The following is a 20275-nucleotide window of genomic DNA, read 5'->3' as shown; positions in this document are numbered from 1 at the left end:
ACAAACAGAGAAAAGATTTTAAAACAGAGTAACCAAAGCAAACCACAGTGAAGAATACACAAAGCAGGGAGGAAGTTGAGACAGGGGTCATACATGAGGCTCCCCTCATCAGTCGGGAAAATTAGCATATCAGACTAAAGCAAATCTGGAACCATATTAGTCTCCCCCCAATTTTCTCCCCTCAAGGTACTAGCTGTTACTGGGGTGTGGATCCATGGATGCAAGAAGCCTTCAAAGATTCATTCGTCATTTGTGAGCCTCGACGCTGAAAAGTCATTTTAACTTAACTCGCTGGGCAGGATGGAAAGCTGCTTTTACACCCTGCCCAATATTGACTGAGTAAAATCGGGCGGGATGTAAAACCAGCATTTTACCCATTCCCACCCGGGGAGGGGGAGGTTAGGTTAAAATTGCCCCCAATGAGTCAGTAGACTATTTTCTACTGTGAGGGGCATTACAGTAGAGTCCAATCCTGTCTTTACCTTCCAGTGGCATTCCCAGAAGAGGTCATTGGATAGTAACCAGGAGCCGGAACTGATCGCTCCCCACCCTAGCCCAGTGCCAGTGAGGCCAAACTAACAAATTTAGCAAAACCAGCAATCCAAACGTGGGCTCTTCTAGTCTGAGGGAGAAACTGTTCCCACCAAGCCAGAGAACTGAAGTACCAGATTTAATTTCTTGGGTTCAGGATATCCCATTACTAAAAGTATCCAGATTTTTTTTTTAAGCTGTTCATTTCCCCCTCAAAAATGTTCTGCCTTTCTTCTGGGGGGGGGGGGTCTTCAGGAGAGGAGCAGAGAAAAGGAAAGATAATTGGAAAAGAACTAAAAAAGAACACATTTTATGACTACAAACACCAGATTATGAAGGAGTCAAATTTTTTCCGATTGATTACAAAGTCTAATGATTGAAGTGTATATCCCACAAATGGTTTAAAAATATTTCAGTTAAGATGGTTAACTACCGATGATGTGTCTTATTTTCCTGACGGCCTTTACAAGCAATAGAAATGTACTCGCGAAGCGATTGCAGTTTATAACAATGTGACTTACAGGGTAGGCAGGGTAACCTGACGGGGGGTAACCAGGGTACGACATTCTGGAAGGCAAGGCAGAAAGCAAAGATGTTAAGTGAATACTCCGCAGCTTGTGAAAGTACAAACAAGAAATGGCCATTTAAACTCAACTCAACAGCAACAACTTGCATTTATATAGCGGCATTAACATCATGAAACGTCCCAAGGAGCTTCACAAGAACGTGATCAAACAAAGAATTGACACCGAAACACATAAGGAAATATTAGGACAGGTGACCAAATGTTTGGTCAAAGAGGTAGGTTTTAAGGAGCGTCTTAAAGGAGAGAGAGGTGGAGAGGTTTAGCGGGGGAATTCCTGAACATAGCAGCTGAAGGCACGGCCACCAATGGTGAAAACCCAGCCAGTGTATTAGGCTACTGTGGCGCAAGACAACCCGCTGATATCCCAACACTAAAGGGCGATGATTACAACAACAACTTGCATTTATGTAGCGCCGTTGTAGTAAAACATCCCAAGGCACTTCACAGGAGAATTATCAGACAAAATTTGACACCAAGCCATATAAAGAGATATTCGGACAGGTGACCAATAGTTTGGTCAAAGAGATAGGTTTTAAGGAGCGTCTTAAAAGGAGGAGAGAGGGGCAGAGAGGTTTAGGGAGGGAATTCCAGAGCTTAGGGCCTAGGCAGCTGAAGGCACGGCCGCCAATAGTGGGGTGAAGCAAATCGGGGATGCGCAAGAGGCAAGGATTGGAGGATGGCAGAGATCTCAAGAGGGTTGTAGGGCTGGAGGAGATTACAGTGATAGGGGGGCCTTCCTGGACTGGGATCCAATGTAGGTCGTCGAGCACAGGGGTGACGGGTGAACGGAACTTGGTGCGAGCAGCACCAACTGGGGATCAAACCTTGGACCTTCCTGGTCTATGTGGCTCAGCGGCTCACTGAATAGACTCAATGGAGTCATCAGGACATCCCCCCTCCCCCCACCCCCCCTTTCTTTTTTCTTCCTTTTTCTGTTTCCCTTTCCTGTACTTCTCTTTCTCTCTTCACAGCCTGCCTGTAGAAGTACAAGTGTCTTGCTGGAAAGCAAGAGGTAGCTATGAAACCAGGTGTATCAGAGCCACAGTGAGAGTTATGGACTGAACAAAGGCCTGAAACCCTCATCCATGCCTTTGTTACCTCTAGACTTGACTATTCCAATGCTCTCCTGGCCGGCCTCCCATCTTCCACCCTCCATAAACGTGAGCTCATCCAAAACTCTGCTGCCCGTATCCTAACTCACACCAAGCCCCGTTCACCCATCACCCCTGTGCTCGCTGACCTAAATTGGCTCCCGGTCCAGGGACGCCTCGGTTTTAAAAATCTCATCCTTGTTTTCAAATCCCTCCATGGCCTTGCCCCTCTGTATCTCTGTAACCTCCTCCAGCCCTTCAACGCTCCGAAATCTCTGTGCTCCTTCAATTCTGGCCTCTTGCACCACCCGATTTTTAATCACTCCACCACTGGCGGCCGTGCCTTCAGCTGCCTAGGCCCCAAGCTCTGGAATTCCCCCCCCCAAACCTCCCCGCCTCTCTACCTCTCTCTCCTCCTCTAAGACGCTCCTTAAAACCTATCTCTTTGATCAAGCTTTTGGTCACCTGTCTGAATATCTCATGTGGTTTGGCGTCAAAGTTTGTTTGATAGCGCTCCTGTGAAGCACCTTGGGACGTTTTACTACGTTAAAGGCGCTATATAAATGCAAGTTGTTAATACGGCAGATGTGAGAATGACCCCAGCTCCAGTGTGAGATAGGCCAGAAATAACAGTTGAAGCATCAGGAAGATCTAGGTTCCAACTCAAAACCCCTGCCAAATGCACCAGTCAGGCCTGGATAAGGAAAAAAAAATTCCCATGTGCTTTCAGCAACCAGAAAATGAAAGAGAGGCCAGAAGTTTACAAAGCATTGCACATTTCCATGGTAATTGAGTCAGAAATGGTTAGTGCCCCAAGTGCTGAGCTCTGGAACTAGAACGTGAGGTACCATGGTCCAGTGAGTCTCACGCTCAATCTTCCCCAAACCGACTATCTCCAATCTCAGCCACATGAAAGAAAGAATTTGCATTTATGTAGCACCTTTCACGACCTCAGGACATCCCAAAACGCTTTACAGCCAATGAAGGACTTTTGAAGTGTAGTCACTGTTGTAATGTAGGAAACGTGGCAGCCAATTTACACACAGCAAGCTCCCACAGCTATGTGATAATGGCCAGATACTCTGCTTTAGTGATATTGGTTGTGGGATAAATATTGGCCAGAACACCAGGAAGAACTCCCCTGCTCTGCTTCAAATAGTGTCATGGGATCTTTTATATCCACCCGAGAGGGCACTTGGTTTAATGTCTCATCCGAAGGACGGCACCTCTGACAATACAGCACTCCCTCAGTACTGCACTGGAGTGTCAGCTTGGATTACGTGCTCACGTCTCCGGAGTGGGACTTGAACCCACAACCTTCTGACTCAGGCGAGCGGGAGCACTACCAACTGAGCCAAGGCTGACACAAAGGGGAGGATAGGTGGATTCTGGTAGCGTAGGGATTAGGAGGAGATGATTCCAGACATTGGTTCAGGGTCCCAATAGCAGAGGTTGCAGCACCCACTGTCAGTGAGCATCTGGGAGATTAGGGAGACAGATAGAAGTTACAACATGGAAACAGGCCCTTCGGCCCAACATGTCCATGTCGCCCAGTTTATACCACTAAGCTAGTCCCAATTGCCTGCACTTGGCCCAATAGAATCATAGAAGTTACAACATGGAAACAGGCCCTTCAATATAACAAGGAGTTCTGGGCAAGAGTTATGAAACGATTAGTCTCAGCACCCTGGCTATAAAGAGGGGAAATAAAAATGAAAACCAGCCAGATCTCTGACAAAAAGATTCTTGCTGGAAAACGCACAATAGGTGAGGATAGGATGAAGCACTTTTACTCTCACTGACAAGGCCGACAATTATTGCCCATCTCCAGTTGCCCTGAGGTGGTGGTGTTGGGCCTCATTCATCAACTGTTGCACAGCGGTTTAATCCAACGGAGTGGCTTGCTAGGCTGGTCAGGGTGCAGTTAAGAGTCAACCATGTTTGTGTAGGATTGGAGTCACATATAGGCCAGACCGGCTAAGGACGGCAGATTTCATTCCCTAAAGGACATCAAAGAACCAGTTGGGATTTTGCTTCATGGTCACTTTTACTTATCCCAGCTTTTATTTCCAAATCTTTTTTTTATTATAAACTGAATTTAAATTCTCAGACTGGCGTGGTGGGATTGGAGTTTGCGTTCTCTGGACTATTAGTCCAGTAACATAACCATCACCTTTACCCGCGTGAGTCTCACAAAGAATGACTACTTTGGGTAGCACACCAGAGGGGATCGGTAGGAGAACCTCAGTATAAACTCATACCTTTGGGAGAATGAGAATGGGATTGGGATTGGGGGGAAGGGACCTGGATTTGGTGTCCCAAACAACAAAAAGCAAACAAAGTGTACAACATGCGGCACGGACATGAACTGGCACAGGAAGCAAACAGAGCACAGAAACCGTCCATGCGCACATATAAATCTCACACGCAGCTGGCAACATCGTATTAGTGCAAGAGGTGTGATTTTCAATCGAGAAAGAATTTCTATTTATATAGCACCTTACCATGGGGTGAGCCCTAATTTTAGCATCTCTGCACAGCAAACAACTGGACCTGGACGGGTGGTTTGGCCAGCAGTTGGTTCTGATGACTCACTCAGCTCTCACTAGTAGCTCCAAGCATCACATTCTGCCTTGCCTTGGTTGGCCTGCTAAACCAAGTAGCCAAGAAGTAACGGTCGAACACTTGGCGAACTCTAGACCTCTGAAACTGACTGAATTCCGGAAGATGGGAAAGGCAATTCATGATGAACAAGGGCCATGCCCACCGTTCAGGAATCGGGGCAGGAGCGAAAGTATTTAATCGGGGCAAAGCGCTAGACGTCTATAGGAACAGGGAATGTTTGGACTCTACATCAAACTGGAGCCCTGGCAATATTGATTAGAATTCAGGATGCAAGGGATGATATAAGAACATGGCTTCGACAAGAAACATCGCTTATACAGAAGAGCCCAAGAAAGACAACTGGTTTGATTTGGGCAGGTGACAAGAACAGAATCGGTGAGAATACCTTTCACGGCCCTGCACACAGAGGCACATGGAACAAGAGGCCAAGGAAGACCAAGGACGCTCTGGATGGACAATGTCAAGAGCGACTTGTCACAGTAAGGGATACAGATAACTGAAAGGGACCAGGCTAGCTAATAACTGACAACAATGGAGTGAATTCATCCAGCCCCATCCATCCTTGCTGCTGAGCTGACGGGTGGGAATTTAGTAATAGCACCATGTCCTTAGGATGGTCCAAGTGCTTCACAGCCAATGGGTTACTTGAAACGCTGTCACTGTTGTAACATAGGCAAACATGGCAGCCATTTGCACACAGCAAGATCCCACAAAGAGTAAACGAGATGAATAACCATTTTTTTTTGTCATGCTAGTTGAGAGGGGAAAGTTGGCAAGGACAACAGGAGAACTTCCTGCCCTTCTTCAAATAATATTATGGGATTTTTTGGGTCCACTTGAACAGGGCAGAGCTGGAACCTCTGACAACGCAGCACTCCCTCAGTACTACACTGGAGTATCAGCTCAGATTATGTGCTCAAGTCCTTCAGTGTGTGTGTGTGGAACCCCATGATCTCAAGGGCGAGAGTGCTACTGACTGAGCCAAGCTGACACAGGTAACCAATAAAGATGTCTAAAAGCTGCACGTTGCTTCCATCACATGGGTTACAGGGTCATCTAAGTAGCTTCAATAGTCATCATCTTCCCCTCTCTCTCATACCCTCTTACTTTCGCTTCTCTCTATGTTTCACAGCTTGCCTGGTCTGTGGGATTTGTGAGTCTTTTGTCACTCCCATATAGCCCCCTAATTTGGCAGGGGGATGGGCACCAGGATGTAGCAACGGAAAGGAGAAACAAGGAGCACAAAGGATCGGGGGAGAAAAATAGCACTGGAGCAAGTAATAATACCGAGAGCGCACAAGAAAGTCTAAGACTGGCATGTGTGTAAACGCATTAAGTGCAGTAAACAAGATTGGTGAGCTGCAGGCGCAAATAGCCACATGGGACGACGATGTTGTGGCAATAACGGAGACCTGGCTCAAAAAAGGGCAGGATTGGGTACTAAATATTCCTGGATACAAGGTGTTCAGGAAAGTTAGGGAAGGAAAGAAAGGAGGGGGTTGGGGGGTGGCAGTATTGATTTAAGGAGAATACTGCAGTCCTGGAGAGATGATGTGGAGATGCCGGTGATGGACTGGGGTTGTAAAATTGTTTACAATTGTCAACACCAAGTTATAGTCCAACAAATTTATTTTAAATTCCACTGTGGAATTTAAAATAAATTTGTTGGACTATAACTTGGTGTTGTAAAATTGTTTACAATTGTCCTGGAGAGAGACAGGAAGTCCTGGAGGGGTCAAGGTCAGAATCCATTTGGTTAGAGTTAAGAAATAAAAGAGGTGCCATTACACTACTTGGTGTATTCTATAGGCCACCAACTAGCAGTCCGTGAATAAAGGAGGCAGTAGCAACATGGATACAGAATTGGCTAAGTGACAGCAAACAGAGTGTAGCGGTGAAGGGTTGTTTCTCAGACTGGAGGAAGGTGTGCAGTGGTGTTCCCCAGGGGTCGGTGCTGGGACCACTGCATTTCTCGATACATATTAATGACTTGGACGTACAGGACACAATTTCAAAATTTGCAGATGACAAAAAACTTGGAAAGGTAGTAAACAGTGAGGAGGATAGTGAGAGACTTCAAGAGGATATAGACAGGCTGGTGGCATGGGCGGACACGTGGCAGATGAAATTTAATGCAGAAAAATGAGAAGCGATACATTTCGGTAGGAAGAATGAGGAGAGGCAATATAAACTAGAGGGCACAACTCTAAAAGGGGTACAAGAACAGAGAGACCTGGGGGTATATGTGCACATATCTTTGAAGATGGCAGGGCAGAAAGTGGTTAAAAAAGCATACGGGATCCTGGGCTTTATAAATAGAGGCATAGAGTACAAAAGTATGGAAGTCATGATGAACCTTTATAAAACACTGGTACGGCCACAACTGGAGTATTGTGTCCAGTTCTGGGCACCACACTTTAGGAAAGATATGAAGGCCTTAGAGAGGGTGCAGAGGAGATTTACTAGAATGATTCCAGGGGTGAGGGACTTTAGTTACATGGATAGACTGGAGAAACTGGGGTTGTTCTCCTTGGAACAGAGACAGTTGCGAGGAGATTTGATAGAGGTGTTCAAAATCATGAAGGGTCCAGACAGTGTAGATAGAGAGAAACTGTTCCCATTGGCGGAAGGGCCAAGAACCAGAAGACATAGATTTAAGGTGATTGGCAAAAGAATCAAAGGTGACATGAGAAAAACTTTTTTTACACAGCAAGTGGTTAGGATCTGGAATGCACTGCCCGAGGGGGTGGTGGAGGCAGATTCAATCATGGCCTTCAAAAGGGAACTGGATAAGTACTTGAAAGGAAAAGATTTGCAGGGCTACGGGGTAGGGCGGGGGAGTGGGAATAGCTGGATTGCTCGTGCATAGAGCCGAAGCGAACTTGATGGGCCGAATGGCCTCCTTCTGTGCTGTAACCTTTCTATGATTCTATCAGGAGCTCAGCTTCTCCAGTCTCTCCACATAACTGAAGTCCCTGATACCTTTCTAATAAATCTCCTCTGCACTCGCTCCAAAGCCTTGACATCCTTATCCTCTAAGTGGTTATAGTTCTTTTAATTTTACCCGTGACCTCTTATAAATGAAATTGAGCCTGTAAAATCAGGCAGGGCCAGGACACTAACAGTTGAGTAACATGTAATACCACACTAACTAACGCTGATTAGAAACCTGGTCAAAAAACCTAGGCTAGCATTTTGAGCTGTGTAATGGTCAGGAAAAGTACCAGGGATTAAAGATCTGTCACTGGTGTGCTTGCAGTCAGAGTAGTTTGAGGGGGAGGGGATTAACTGCGTCCCACAAGAAAGATATTGAGGCTCATTAGCTCCAGTGCGATTTCTGTTTCCAATCGCATACTGGAACCAATACACCGAGTGACACTGGTAAAAGGACTAACGCTGCTTGGTGTCCCATGAAGCGAAATTTTTCCATGTTAAAGGCGCTATATAAATGCATGCTGTTGGCAACTCAAGGGAAAAACACGCACCACAAAAACCATTAAAATAAACTTAAGATGCAAATGTTGGACTTAAAAAAAAACAAGTGGAAAACTCCACAAAGTCCAGAAGGTCCCAGGTCTGACACCTCCTCTGTGCTTCATTGGCTGGTCTTAGGCAGGACAACAGTTGAGATGCTACAATTGGCCTCAGTGCCCATGTTCTAGGGAGGGAGGAACCCCTCCCTCTCCTTCAGCCGGCGTTCATCCTGCTCGCTACCCTGTGACCACTACGGGCGACTGCATGTGTGGCTTGTTTGGCAGGACAGGATTGGGGCTCAGCTGATGGGCCTTCCAAGTTCGAACAGTCGGCAGATGTTCACAGCAGAACAGCAACTTGTGCAAAGTGTAGGATGGTGGCTGACACCATGAAACTGTACGCCAGTAAGACCCGGCCCCAGGGGAGAAAATAAGAGCAAACATTACGACTGAAAGCAAAAGATTTTAAGTTAGACTTAAAAGTTGTACAAATGATATTTGGCCTGGTTACAGTATACTTTAAATAATACCACAGGTATGAATCTAATTAAACACTGTGTCAGAAGCATTAAAACTGGGTGTGACACAAAAAAATTTAGTTTTAATATTTCAGCAGTCACCCCACTCTTTGCATACACGATTATCAGAATCAATAAACTCTCTGGTGAACACAAACACTGCACCTAGTGCTTCAATGACTCTTCTACTCCTCTATCCCCAACATCCCTTTTAGAGACCAAGAAAAAAAGGACCTGCATTTATACAGCACCTTTCACCACCTCAGGATGTCCCAAAGCGCTTTACAGTCAATTATGTACTTTTAAAAAGTGTAGTCACTATTGTAATGTAGGAAACGCTGCAGCCAATTTGTGGACAGCAAGATCCCTCGAACAGCAATTAGATAAATGACCAGATAATCTGTTTTTAAGGTGTTGGTTGAGCGATAAATATTGGCCAGGATACTGGGGAGGAACTTCCCTGCTTTGCTTCGAATAGTGGCATGGGATCTTTAACATCCACCTGAGAAGGCAGACGGGGATTTGGTTTAATGTCTCTCCGACAGTGTAGCACTCCCTCAGTACTGCACTGGAATGTCAGCTTAGATTTTGTGCCCAGTCTCTGGAGTGGGACCAGAACACTCGACCTTCTGACTCAGAGGCAAAATTCACCATGGTTGTTCTCAATATAGTCATCAGTGCCTCTGTAGGTTAACAAATGTCAGGAATCTTACAACACCAGGATGACTCTGCTCGTTCCCTCTGCCCCTATTACCGACTCTGACCCCATTCTCAAGAGGAATGATCTGCTACCACACAACACACTCCTAGCTTGCAACAAAAGCTGCCCAGTGAAAATATGAAATCAAATGTTAGCTGAAGTTAAGATTAACCCAGGGGCACTGGGTGGGGCAATGAGTCAGCACACAATCTGTCGCATGTGGTACCTAAGTTCGAATCCACCCCAGGCAGATGGGATTTGTCTGAAACTCTTATCTGTAAGGGCCCTACACAAAATGCAATTCTAGGTAGGCACAGGCCACAGCACAGTTTATCTAAAGTCAGCACTAGACTGGCAATATTATGAGAGCTCACAAAGGGAGGGGCTGGAATATGCACACAACATGACACTAGAGCAGTTTTCTGAGATTGGAGCTGAAGGAGGGTGGAGGGAAGCTTTGTTTTTGAACAGCTGCATTTTATGTTTTAACTTAAGGATCTTCAAGCTGTTCAGGGGTGATGTCAGGAAGCACTTCTTCACACAAAGGGGAGTAGAAATCTGGAACTCTCTCCCCCAAAAAGCTGTTGAGGCTGGGGGTCAAATGAAAATGTCAAAACTGAGATTGATAGATTTTTGTTAGGCAAGGGTACTAAGGGATACGGAACCAAGGTGGTAGATGGAGTTAAGATACAGATCAGCCACGACCTAATTAAATGGCGGAACAGGCTCGAGGGGCTGAATGGCCTACTCCTGTTCCCATCTTGGTCAGGAATTTTCTACCTTCCTGCTGCTCTTGGAGATGCTCCGCGCTGGGATACAGTTCCGTGGGTGCCGGGATACAGTCCCGTGGGTGCTGGGCTCCCTCCGGCCCCTCACCCAAGTGATCCCGGACAGTGACTGCTGGTAGGTTATCCCACCGTGGGGAGCATTACAACCCCATCCAATCGTGCCCTCACCAGCTGTACTCACCACTTTCTACTGGGAGGGGAGCGGATGGTAACGGGATAGCTGTCCGGGACAGAGGTGAGTGGGATAGTGAGAATCCCAGCATTTCCCCTCCTGAGCCTGAGGTGGTGAACCAAGTTTTAGAGCAGCTCACATAGGATAAACCGGGGACTTTCCTGGATTGCATGACCCCACTATCTTAATTTTATATAAAATATTATTTCACGGATAGAATCATTATAAACGTGAACAGCCAAATGTTCAACCACAGACTTTAGGAAAGACGTGAAGGCCCTAGAGAGGGTGCAGAAGAGATTTACTAGAATGATTCCAGGGATGAGCGGCTTTAGTTACGAGGGTAGACTGGAGAAGCTGGGGGTGTTCTCCTTGGAACAGAGATGGTTGCGAGGAGATTTGACAGAGGTATTCAAAATCATGAAGGGTCTAGACGGAGTAGATAGAGAGAAACTGTTCCCATTAGCGGAAGGGTCAAGAACCAGAAGACATAGATTTAAGGTGATATGAGGAAAAACTTTTTTTTACACAGCGAGTGGTTAGGATCTGGAACGCATTGCCCGAGGGGGTGGTGGAGGCAGATTCAATCATGGCCTTCAAAAGAGAACTGGATAAGTACTTGAAACGAAAATATTTGCAGAGCTACGGGGATCGGACGGGGGAGTGGGACTAGCTGGATTGCTCTTGTATAGAGCCATCGTGGTCTCGATGGGCCGAATGGCCTCCTTCCGTGCTGTAACCTTCTTATGATTCTATGAAACTGTCCCAGTACAATTACGTTCGTTGGAATGTTTTTTTTTCTTAAAAAGAGAAGGATCGGGTGCTGGTTTAGACTGGTGTCGGTTTAGTCCATTTTCTGAACACAGCATTTACAGGAGCTGCACTGACAGCATTGGTTCCCCAGCTGCTTCAAATGCTTCAGGGTCAGGGTGAGTCCGGGGCGGGTGGGGTGCATAGTCAGAGGTGCGTGCTATCCAGCCCTTTCTGGGGGTGTGGTTGGGCCACTGATCTTGTGCACCTGTCAGAGTTATGTTTTTTTAAATCTGGCATTAGCCTGTGCTGGATTGTTGAGAGTGCGGTGAGGAAGGTTCTCCAAGTAGGGCGTCCAAACTGCTCGGTGCTTTCCCAGTTCCAGGCAGTGCCCGTACACCGCAAGCTCTGACTGGCATATGTCCTGCAATTGCTTGTTTGTGGTAGTGCTGGGCGGGGAGAGGTCTGGAACTCTGCCAGTGGGTGATAGCGAGAGTTGTGCTGGTCTGTGCACTCCTTGGGGAAGGCCCAGCAGACAAGGACTGGGTCTGAGGTGCTGTTCTACAGACGGGGTGGTTAACTGTTTAATGATTTAAACGGATGTTGGCGATCCATATAATCATAGAATGATACAGCACAGAAGGAGCCCGTTTTGCCCGTGCTGGATGTTTGAAAGAGCTATCCGATTAATCCCATTCCCCAGCTCTTTTCCCATAGCCTTGTAAATTTTTCCACTTCAAGTATTTATCCAAATCCCTTTTGAAAGTTATTATTGAATCTGATTCCACCGCGCTTTCAGGCCATGCATTCTGGATCGCTGCTCAATTTTTTTTCCTCATCTCTGGCTCTTTTGCCAATCACCTTAAATCTGTGTCCTCTGGTTACCGACCCTTCTCCACTTGAAACAGTTCCTACTTATCTACTCTATCAAAATTCTTCATAATTTTGAACACCTCTATCAAATCTCCCCTTAACCTTCTCGGTTCTAAGGAGAACAACCCCAGCTTCTCCACTCTCTCCATGTAACTGAAGTCCCTCATCCCTGGCACTATTCTAGTAAATCTCTTCTGCACCCTCTTGAAGGCCTTGACATCCTTCCTAAAGTGTGGACCCCAGAATTGGACCATAAGAGATAGGAGCAGGAGTAGACCATTCGTCCCCTCGAGCCTGCTCCGCCATTCAATACCATGGCTGATCTGACTTTTACTTCAACTCCACTTTCCTGCCTTTTCCCCATATCCTTTGACTCCCTTGCTGATCAAAAATGTGTCAAACTCGGCCTTGAATGTATTCAATGACACAGCCTCCACAGCTTTTGGGATAAAGAATTCCAAAGATTCATGACCCTCTGGGAGAAGAAATTCCCCTAATTTTTGTCTTAAATGGGCAACCCCTTATTCTAAGACTATGCCCCCTAGTTTTAGATTCCCCCATGAGGGGTAACATCCTCTCAGCATCTACCCTATCGAGTCCCCTCAGAATCTTGTATGTTTCAATAAGATCTCCTCTCATTCTTCTAAACTCCAATGAGTATAGACCCAACCTGTTCAATCTTTCCTCATAAGACAACCCTTCCATACCCAGAATCAACCTAGTGAACCTTCTCTGAAATGCCTCCAATGCAAGTATGGACACAATACTCCAGCTGGGGCCTAGCCAGTGTTTTATAAAGGTTTAGCATAACTTCCTTGCTTTTGTACTCTATGCCTCCATTAATAAAACCATGGATCCCATTTGTCTTTTTAACAGCCTTCTCAACTTGTCCTGCCACCTTCAAAGATTTGTGTACATACACCCCCAGGTCTCTGTTCCTGCACCCCCTTTAAAATTGTACCATTTAGTTGATATTGCCTCTCCTCATTCTTCCTACTAAAATGAATCACTACACACTTCTCCTAGTTAATTTTATCTGCCATGTGTCTGCCCATTTCACCAGTCTGTCTATGTCCTCCTGAAATCTGTTTCTATCCTCCACATTTTCTCAGAGTCTCGCAACATCTGCAAACTTTGAAATTATACCCTCTATACCCAAGTCCAGGTCATCAACATATATCAAAGAGCAGTGGTCCTAATATTGACCCCTTGGGAACACCACTGTATACTTCCCTCCAGTCTGAAAAACAACCGTTCACCACTACTCTCTGCTTTCTGTCCTTTAGTGAATTTCATATCCACATAGCAACTGCCCCTTTTTTTCCCCATGGACTTTAATTTTGCTAACAAGTCAGATCTAGAGCCCCATGGATGACAAGGAGCATACAGGGCAAGATAAGGCAAAAAGGGAAGCTTATGTCAGACACCAAGAGCTCAATACTGCAGAAAGCCTCGAGGAGTACAGAAAGTGCAGGAGTGAAATTAAAAAGGAAATTAGGAAATCAAAGAGAGGGCATGAAAAAATACCAGCAAGTAAAATTAAGGAAAACCCAAAAATGTTTTATAAATACATATTGAAGTCAATGGGAATCTAGGGGAAAACTCTCCAGTGGCTGGAGTCATACCTAGCACAAAGAAAGATGGTTGTGGTTGTCGCAGGCCAATCATCTCAACCCCAGGACACTGTTGCAGGAGTTCCTCAGGGCAGTGTCCTAGGTCCAACTATCTACAGTGGCCTTCCCTCCATAAGGTCAGAAATGGGGATGTTCGCTGATGATTGCACAGTGTTCAGTGCCATTCGCAAACCCTCAGATAATGAAGCAGTCCATGCCCGCATGCAGCAAGACCTGGACAACATCCAGGCTTGGGCTCATAAGTGGCAAGAAACATTCGCACCAAACAAGTGCCAGGCAATGACCATCTCCAACAAGAGATTCTAACCACCTCCCCATGACATTCAACGGCATCACCATCGCCGAATCTCCCACCATCAACATCCTGGGGGTCACCAGTGACCAGAAACTTAACTGGACCAGCCACATAAATACTGTGGCTACAAGAGCAGGTCAGAGGCTGGGTATTCTGCGGCAAGTGACTCACCTCCTGACTCCCCAAAGCTTTTCCACCATCGACAAGGCACAAGTCAGGAGTGTGATGGAATACTCTCCACTTGCCTGGATGAGTACAGCTCCAACAACACCCAAGAAGCTCGACACCATCCAGGACAAAGCAGCCCGCTTGATTGGCACCCCATCCACCACCCTAAACATTCACTCCCTTCACCACCGGCGCACAGTGGCTGCAGTGTGTACCATCCACAGGATGCACTGCAGCAAGACGCCAATGCTTCTTCGACAGCATCCCATGAACGAATAAAAAAAAAGAGTAAGAGGATAACTAAGGAAAGAGTAGGGCCTATTAGAGACCAAAATGGTAAACTATGTGTAGAGGTGGAAGATGTGGGTATGGTTCTTAATGAATACTTTGCGTCCGTCTTCACAAAAGAGGGGGACGATGTAGAGATTGTAGTTAAGGAGGAGGAGTGTGAAATATTGGATGGGATAAACATAGTGAGAGAGGAAGTTGTAAGGGGTTTAACATCTTTGAAAGTAGATAAATCACCAGGCCCGGATGAAATGTATCCCAGGCTGTTGAGAAGCAAGGGAGGAAATAGTGCAGGCTCTGACCATCATTTTCCAATCCTCCCTGGCTACAGGCGTGGTGCCGGAGGATTGGAGGACTGCTAACATTGTACCGTTGTTTAAAAAGGGAGAAAGAGATAGACTGAATAGCTCTAGGCCAGTCAGTCTAACCTCGGTGGTGGGCAAGTTATTGGATCAATTCTGAGGGACAGCATAAATCGTCATTTAGAAAGGTACGGGTTAATCAGGGACAGTCAGCATGGATTTATTAAGGGAAGGTCGTGTCTGACTAACTTGATTGATTTTTTTGAGTCGGCAACAAGGAGGGTCGATGAGGGTAGCACGTTTGATGTAGTGTACATGGATTTTAGCAAGGCTTTTGACAAGATCCCACATGGCAGACTGGTCAAAAAAGTACAAGCCCATGGAATCCAAGGGAAAGTGGCTAGATGGATCCAAAATTGGCTCAGTGGCAGGAAGCAAAGGTTGACAGGTGTTTTTGCAAATGGAAGGCTGTTTCCAGTGGGGTTCCGCAGGGCTCAGTACTGGGTCCCTTGCTTTTCGTGCTATATATATTAATGGTTTGGACTTGAATGTAGGGGGCTTGATCAAGAAGTTTGCAGATGATACAAAAATTGGCCGCGTGGTTGATAGTGAGGAGGAAAGCTGTAGACTGCAGGAGGATATCAGTGAACTGGTCAGGTGGGCAGAAGAGTGGCAAATGGAATTCAATCCGGAGAAATGTGAGGTAATGCATTTGGGGAGGGCAAATAAGGCAAGGGAGTACACAATAAATGGGAGGATACTGAGAGGTGTAGAGGAACAGAGGGACCTTGGAGTGCATGTCCACAGATCCCTGAAGGGAGCAGGACAGGTAGATAAGGTGGTTAAAAAGGTATACGGGATACTTTCCTTTATTATCCGAGGCACAGAATTTAAGAGCAGGGAGGTTATGCTCGAACTGTATAAAACATGGGTTAGGCCACAGCTTGAGTACTGCGTACAGTTCTGGTCACCACATTACAGGAAAGATGTAATTGCACTAGAGAGGGTACAAGAGGAGATTTAGGAGAATGTTACCAGGACTAGAGAATTTTAGCTATGAGGAAAGATTGGATAGGCTGGGGCTGTTTTCTTTGGAACAATGGAGACTGAGGGGAGATTTCATTGAGGTGTATAAAATTATGATGGGACTAGATAGAGTGGATAGGGAGGACCGATTTCCCTTGGCAGAGGGGGTCAGTGACCAGGGGGCATAGTTTTAAAGTAATTGGTAGAAGGTTTAGAGGGGAGCTGGTGAGGAGAAATTATTTCACCCAGAGGGTGGTGGGGGTCTAGAACTCACTGCCTGAAAGGGCGGTAGAGGCAGAAACCCTCAACTCATTTAAAAAGTAGTTGGATGAAAACTTCAAGTGCCGTAACCTACAGGGCTATAGACCAAGTGCTGGAAAGTGGGATTAAGCTGGATAGCTCTTCTTCGGCCAGCACGCACACGATGGGCTGAATGACCTCCTTCTGTGCCATAACTTTCTCTGATTCTAAGTCTATTATGTGGTACTTTATCAAATGCCTTTTGAAAGTCCATATACACATCAACCCATCAAAGAACTCAATCAAGTTAGTCAAACACAATTTGTCTTTAACAAATCCGTGCTGTCTTTAATTTATTGACCCATATTGTTCCAAGTGACAAGCAATTTTTTCACGAATTAATGTGTCTAAAAGTTTCCCCACCACCGACGCGAGGCTGACTGGCTTGTAGTTGTCGGGTTTACCACTCTTCTTCTCCTCCACCCCCCCCCTCCCCTTTTGAGCAGGGGTGTAACATTTGCAATCCTCTGGCACCACTCCAACATCGATGGAGGGTTGGAAGATCGTGGCCAGAGCCCCCGCAATTCCCACCCTTACTTCCCTCTGCAACTTGGGATGCATCCCATCCGGAGGGGGTGACTTTTCTACTTTGAGTGCTCTCAACCTTTTTAGTACCTCTATCTATTTTTATCCTTTCCAATTTCACTACTACCTCCTCCTTTACTGTGACACTGACAGAATCCTCTTCTGTAGTGAAGACAGATGCAAAGTACTCATTTAGCACCTCAGCCATGCTCTCTGCCTCCACAAGATCTTTTTGGTCCCTAATCAGCCCCACTCGTGCTTTGCTATTTATATCTTTCTAAAAGAATTTTGGGTTGCCTTTTATGTTACCTGCTAATCTATTCTCATACTCTCTCTTTGCCTCTCTTATTCCCTTTTTCAGTTCTCCTCTCTACTTCCTGTATTCAGCCTGGTTCTCTACTGAATTATGAACCCCAAATTTATCATAAACCTCCTTTTTCTGTTTCATTTTAATCTCTATATCTTTAGTCATCCAGGGAGCTCCAGCTTTGGATGCCCTTCCTTTCCCCCTCGTGGGAATGTGACTGCTCTGTACCCAAACTATCTCCTCTTTGAAGGCCTCTCATTGCTAATTTACTGTTTTACCTGCCAGTCTTTGATTCTAATCCACTTGGGCCAGATCCCTTTTCAACTCACTGACATTAGCCCTCCTCCTATTGAGTATTTTCACATTTGATTTTTCCTTGTCCTTTTCCAGGACTACAAAACCTATTGATATTGTGATCACAGTTCCCCAAATGTACTCCACTTGCCCCACTTCATTCTCCAGAACTAGATCCAACACTGTTTCCTTCCTCATTGGGCGGGAAACAAACTGATCAAGAAAGTTCTCCTGTACACATTTCAGGAATTCCTCCCCCTCTTTGCCCTTTACACTGTTATTTTCCCAGTCTATATTGGGATAATTGAAGTCCCCCATTATTACCAATTTAAAGTTCTTGCATCTTCCTCCATCTCCTTCACACTATTTGGTGGTCCATAGTACACACCCAGCAGCGTAATGGCTCCTCTATTGCTCCTTAATTCTAAATAAATAGATTCTGCCTTTGAAGCCTCAATTACATCTTCCCTTTCTAGTGTTCTAACAGTATCTTTGATCAATACAGCCATCCCCGTCCGTTTTTTCCTTCCCTATCTTTCCTGAAGCCCTAGCCAGGAATATCAGCCAATCCTCCCCTTAATTGAGCCATGTCTCTGTTATTGCCAGTACATCATATTCCCATGTGGCTACTTGAGCCTGCAGCTCACCAACCTTATTTACCACGCTATGTGCATTTACGCACATGTACTCCAAACCCATCTTAGTCTGCCTCGGAATTCCTCCCTGTCTGATCCCTATTTCTGAACTACTCTTCATTCTCAAGTTTTTTGTGCCTCTCAGTCCTCCGCAAACCTTGTAACTCCTCTCTAATGCTTTATCCTGGTGCCTCTCATACAGCACAGTAGGAGGCCATTCAGCCCATCGTGGCTGTGCCGGCTCTTTGAAAGTGCAGAAAAGATTTACTAGGATGCTACCGGGACTTGATGGTTTGACTTATAGGGAGAGGTTGGATCGGCTGAGACTTTTTTCCCTGGAGAGCAGGAGGTTTCGGGGTGATCTTATAGAAGTCTATAAAATAATGAGGGGCATAGATAAGGTCGATAGTCAAAATCTTTTCCCAAAGGTAGGGGAGTCTATAACGAGGGGACATAGATTTAAGGTGAGAGGGGAGAGATACAAAAGGGTCCAGAGGGGCAATTTTTTCACTCAAAGGGTGGTGAGTGTCTGGAACGAGCTGCCAGAGGCAGTAGTAGAGGCGGGTACAATTTTGTCTTTTAAAAAGCATTTGGACAGTTACATGGGTAAGATGGGTATAGAGGGATATGGGCCAAGTGCAGGCAATTGGGACTAGCTTAGTGGTATAAACTGGGCGACATGGACATGTTGGGCCATGTTGTAAACTTCTATGAAAGAGCTAGCCAATTAGTCCCGCTCCCCTGATCTTTCCACATAGCTCTGCAATTTTTCCTTTTTAAGTATTTATCCAATTCCGTTTTGAAAGCTACTGTTGAATCTGCTTCCACCACCCTTTCAGGCAGTGCATTCCAGATCATAACAATTCACATGATAAAATAAATTCTCATCTCCCCTCTGGTTCATTTATCAATTATCTTAAATCCATGTCCTCTGGTTACTGTCCCTCCTGCACTGTCCCTTCGCACTATTCAAAGAACAGAAGCTGTCCTGACCAGCATTCCTCCCTCACACCATCAAAAGCAGATTATCTGGTCCGTAACCAGTGCCTGTGGTGTACAAAACGGCTACTGTTTGTCTACATAACAAAAGTTACTCACTAGACTTCAAAAGTATATCATTGTACCAGAGGCATTTTGAGATGCTTTTGAATGATGATGGTGCAGGAATCTCCTCAGGGAGAGACTGAGGGCATGTTATTGGAACAAAGGGGTGCCTGAATTAGTGTGTTACACTCCCAGGACTGATACTTCAAAGAGCATAACATTTACAAAAACAGCAAACCCCTTTATAAACCAGCCATTACCAATCTGCCCAAATGCTGCAGTTACCCCACAGTGCAGCACAAGTACAGCAAGCTGTTCAGAGCAGTGCCACGATCTGAGTTTGCTCCAATATCCTTGTACCCGTAGCACGATCAGCCCCAGGGCTTGGCAGAGGGCAAGGAGCTCAGGTCCCTGCTCCCGATCACCATCTGCACTCAGTGCCCTGGGGCCAAACCTCAGGCTAACTCAGTGTGGTAGAGGGAGGAGCTGTATGTCAACCAGTTAAAACAGTATTAATAAACAGCTAACACCTCAGTATCCTCACTAACTATTAACCCATCTCCTGACAAACCCTCAATATTGAAACTTGTCAAAGTGACCAGACTTGTAACATTATAACCAGTGGTTAGTGCAAGAGTTACTGACACTAATTACTGTAACCAAGTTACCATAACCTGTAGCCGTTATGGTAACCAGCGGTAACCAATTGCGCTAACCACTAATTGCCATAACCTGCAGTGGTTACTGAAACCAGTTACTGCAACTAGTAACTAGCAGTGGTTAGTGTAACAGCTCGTTTCAGGGAGAAGCGGCGGGAAGGGCCTTTCAGAGACGGACGCCGGGCCCGGGTTCTGGGCCGGTTCTCACAGCGGGACAGGGTGCGGTGCGGGGCCGACCCGAGCGGCGCGGATCCGCCGTCAGTTGGAGCCCGGGCGCGGCTCTGTCTGTGCGCGGGGCACCGACCCCCCTCAACACGGCGCGGCGCGACCCCGCCCCAGGAGACCGGAGAGGTCTCCCCCCCCCCGCCTCCGGCCCCGGCGTTTACCTGCTGTCCGAGGCCGCTCCGATCCGCGCTCAGTCTGAGGGCGGGAACCGACTGCACAACAAGGAGCGGCACTTCCGGCATCCGGGCACCGGGCACCGGGCCCGGGGCACCGGGCCAATCACAGCCCGGCCCGCACTGCCCCCCCCCCACCAGACACTCCCCCCGCCAGACACTGCCCCCCCCACCCCAGACATTCCCCCCGCCAGACACTGCCCCCCCCACCCCAGACATTCCTCCCAGACATTCCTCCCAGAGACTGCCCCCCCAGACATTCCTCCCAGAGACTGCCCCCCCAGACATTCCTC

General features: G+C 46.5%; 1 protein-coding gene across 1 annotated transcript in view; it reads right to left on the bottom strand.

Moving 5' to 3' along the window:
- Positions 1 to 20069, bottom strand: part of LOC137304198 (annexin A7-like) — a 65369-nt gene extending 45300 nt beyond the window's left edge. Inside the window, 2 exon segments of the mRNA XM_067972752.1 lie at positions 1053 to 1098; positions 19971 to 20069. Of these exon segments, the coding sequence (XP_067828853.1) occupies positions 1053 to 1097 (45 nt within the window). The 5' untranslated portion in view covers position 1098; positions 19971 to 20069.
- Between the last annotated feature and the right edge of the window lie 206 nt (positions 20070 to 20275).

The sequence above is a fragment of the Heptranchias perlo genome, chromosome 36 (assembly GCF_035084215.1).
Source record: "Heptranchias perlo isolate sHepPer1 chromosome 36, sHepPer1.hap1, whole genome shotgun sequence".
Lineage (NCBI taxonomy): Eukaryota > Metazoa > Chordata > Chondrichthyes > Hexanchiformes > Hexanchidae > Heptranchias > Heptranchias perlo.
This window is presented reverse-complemented; position numbering and strand designations above follow the sequence as displayed.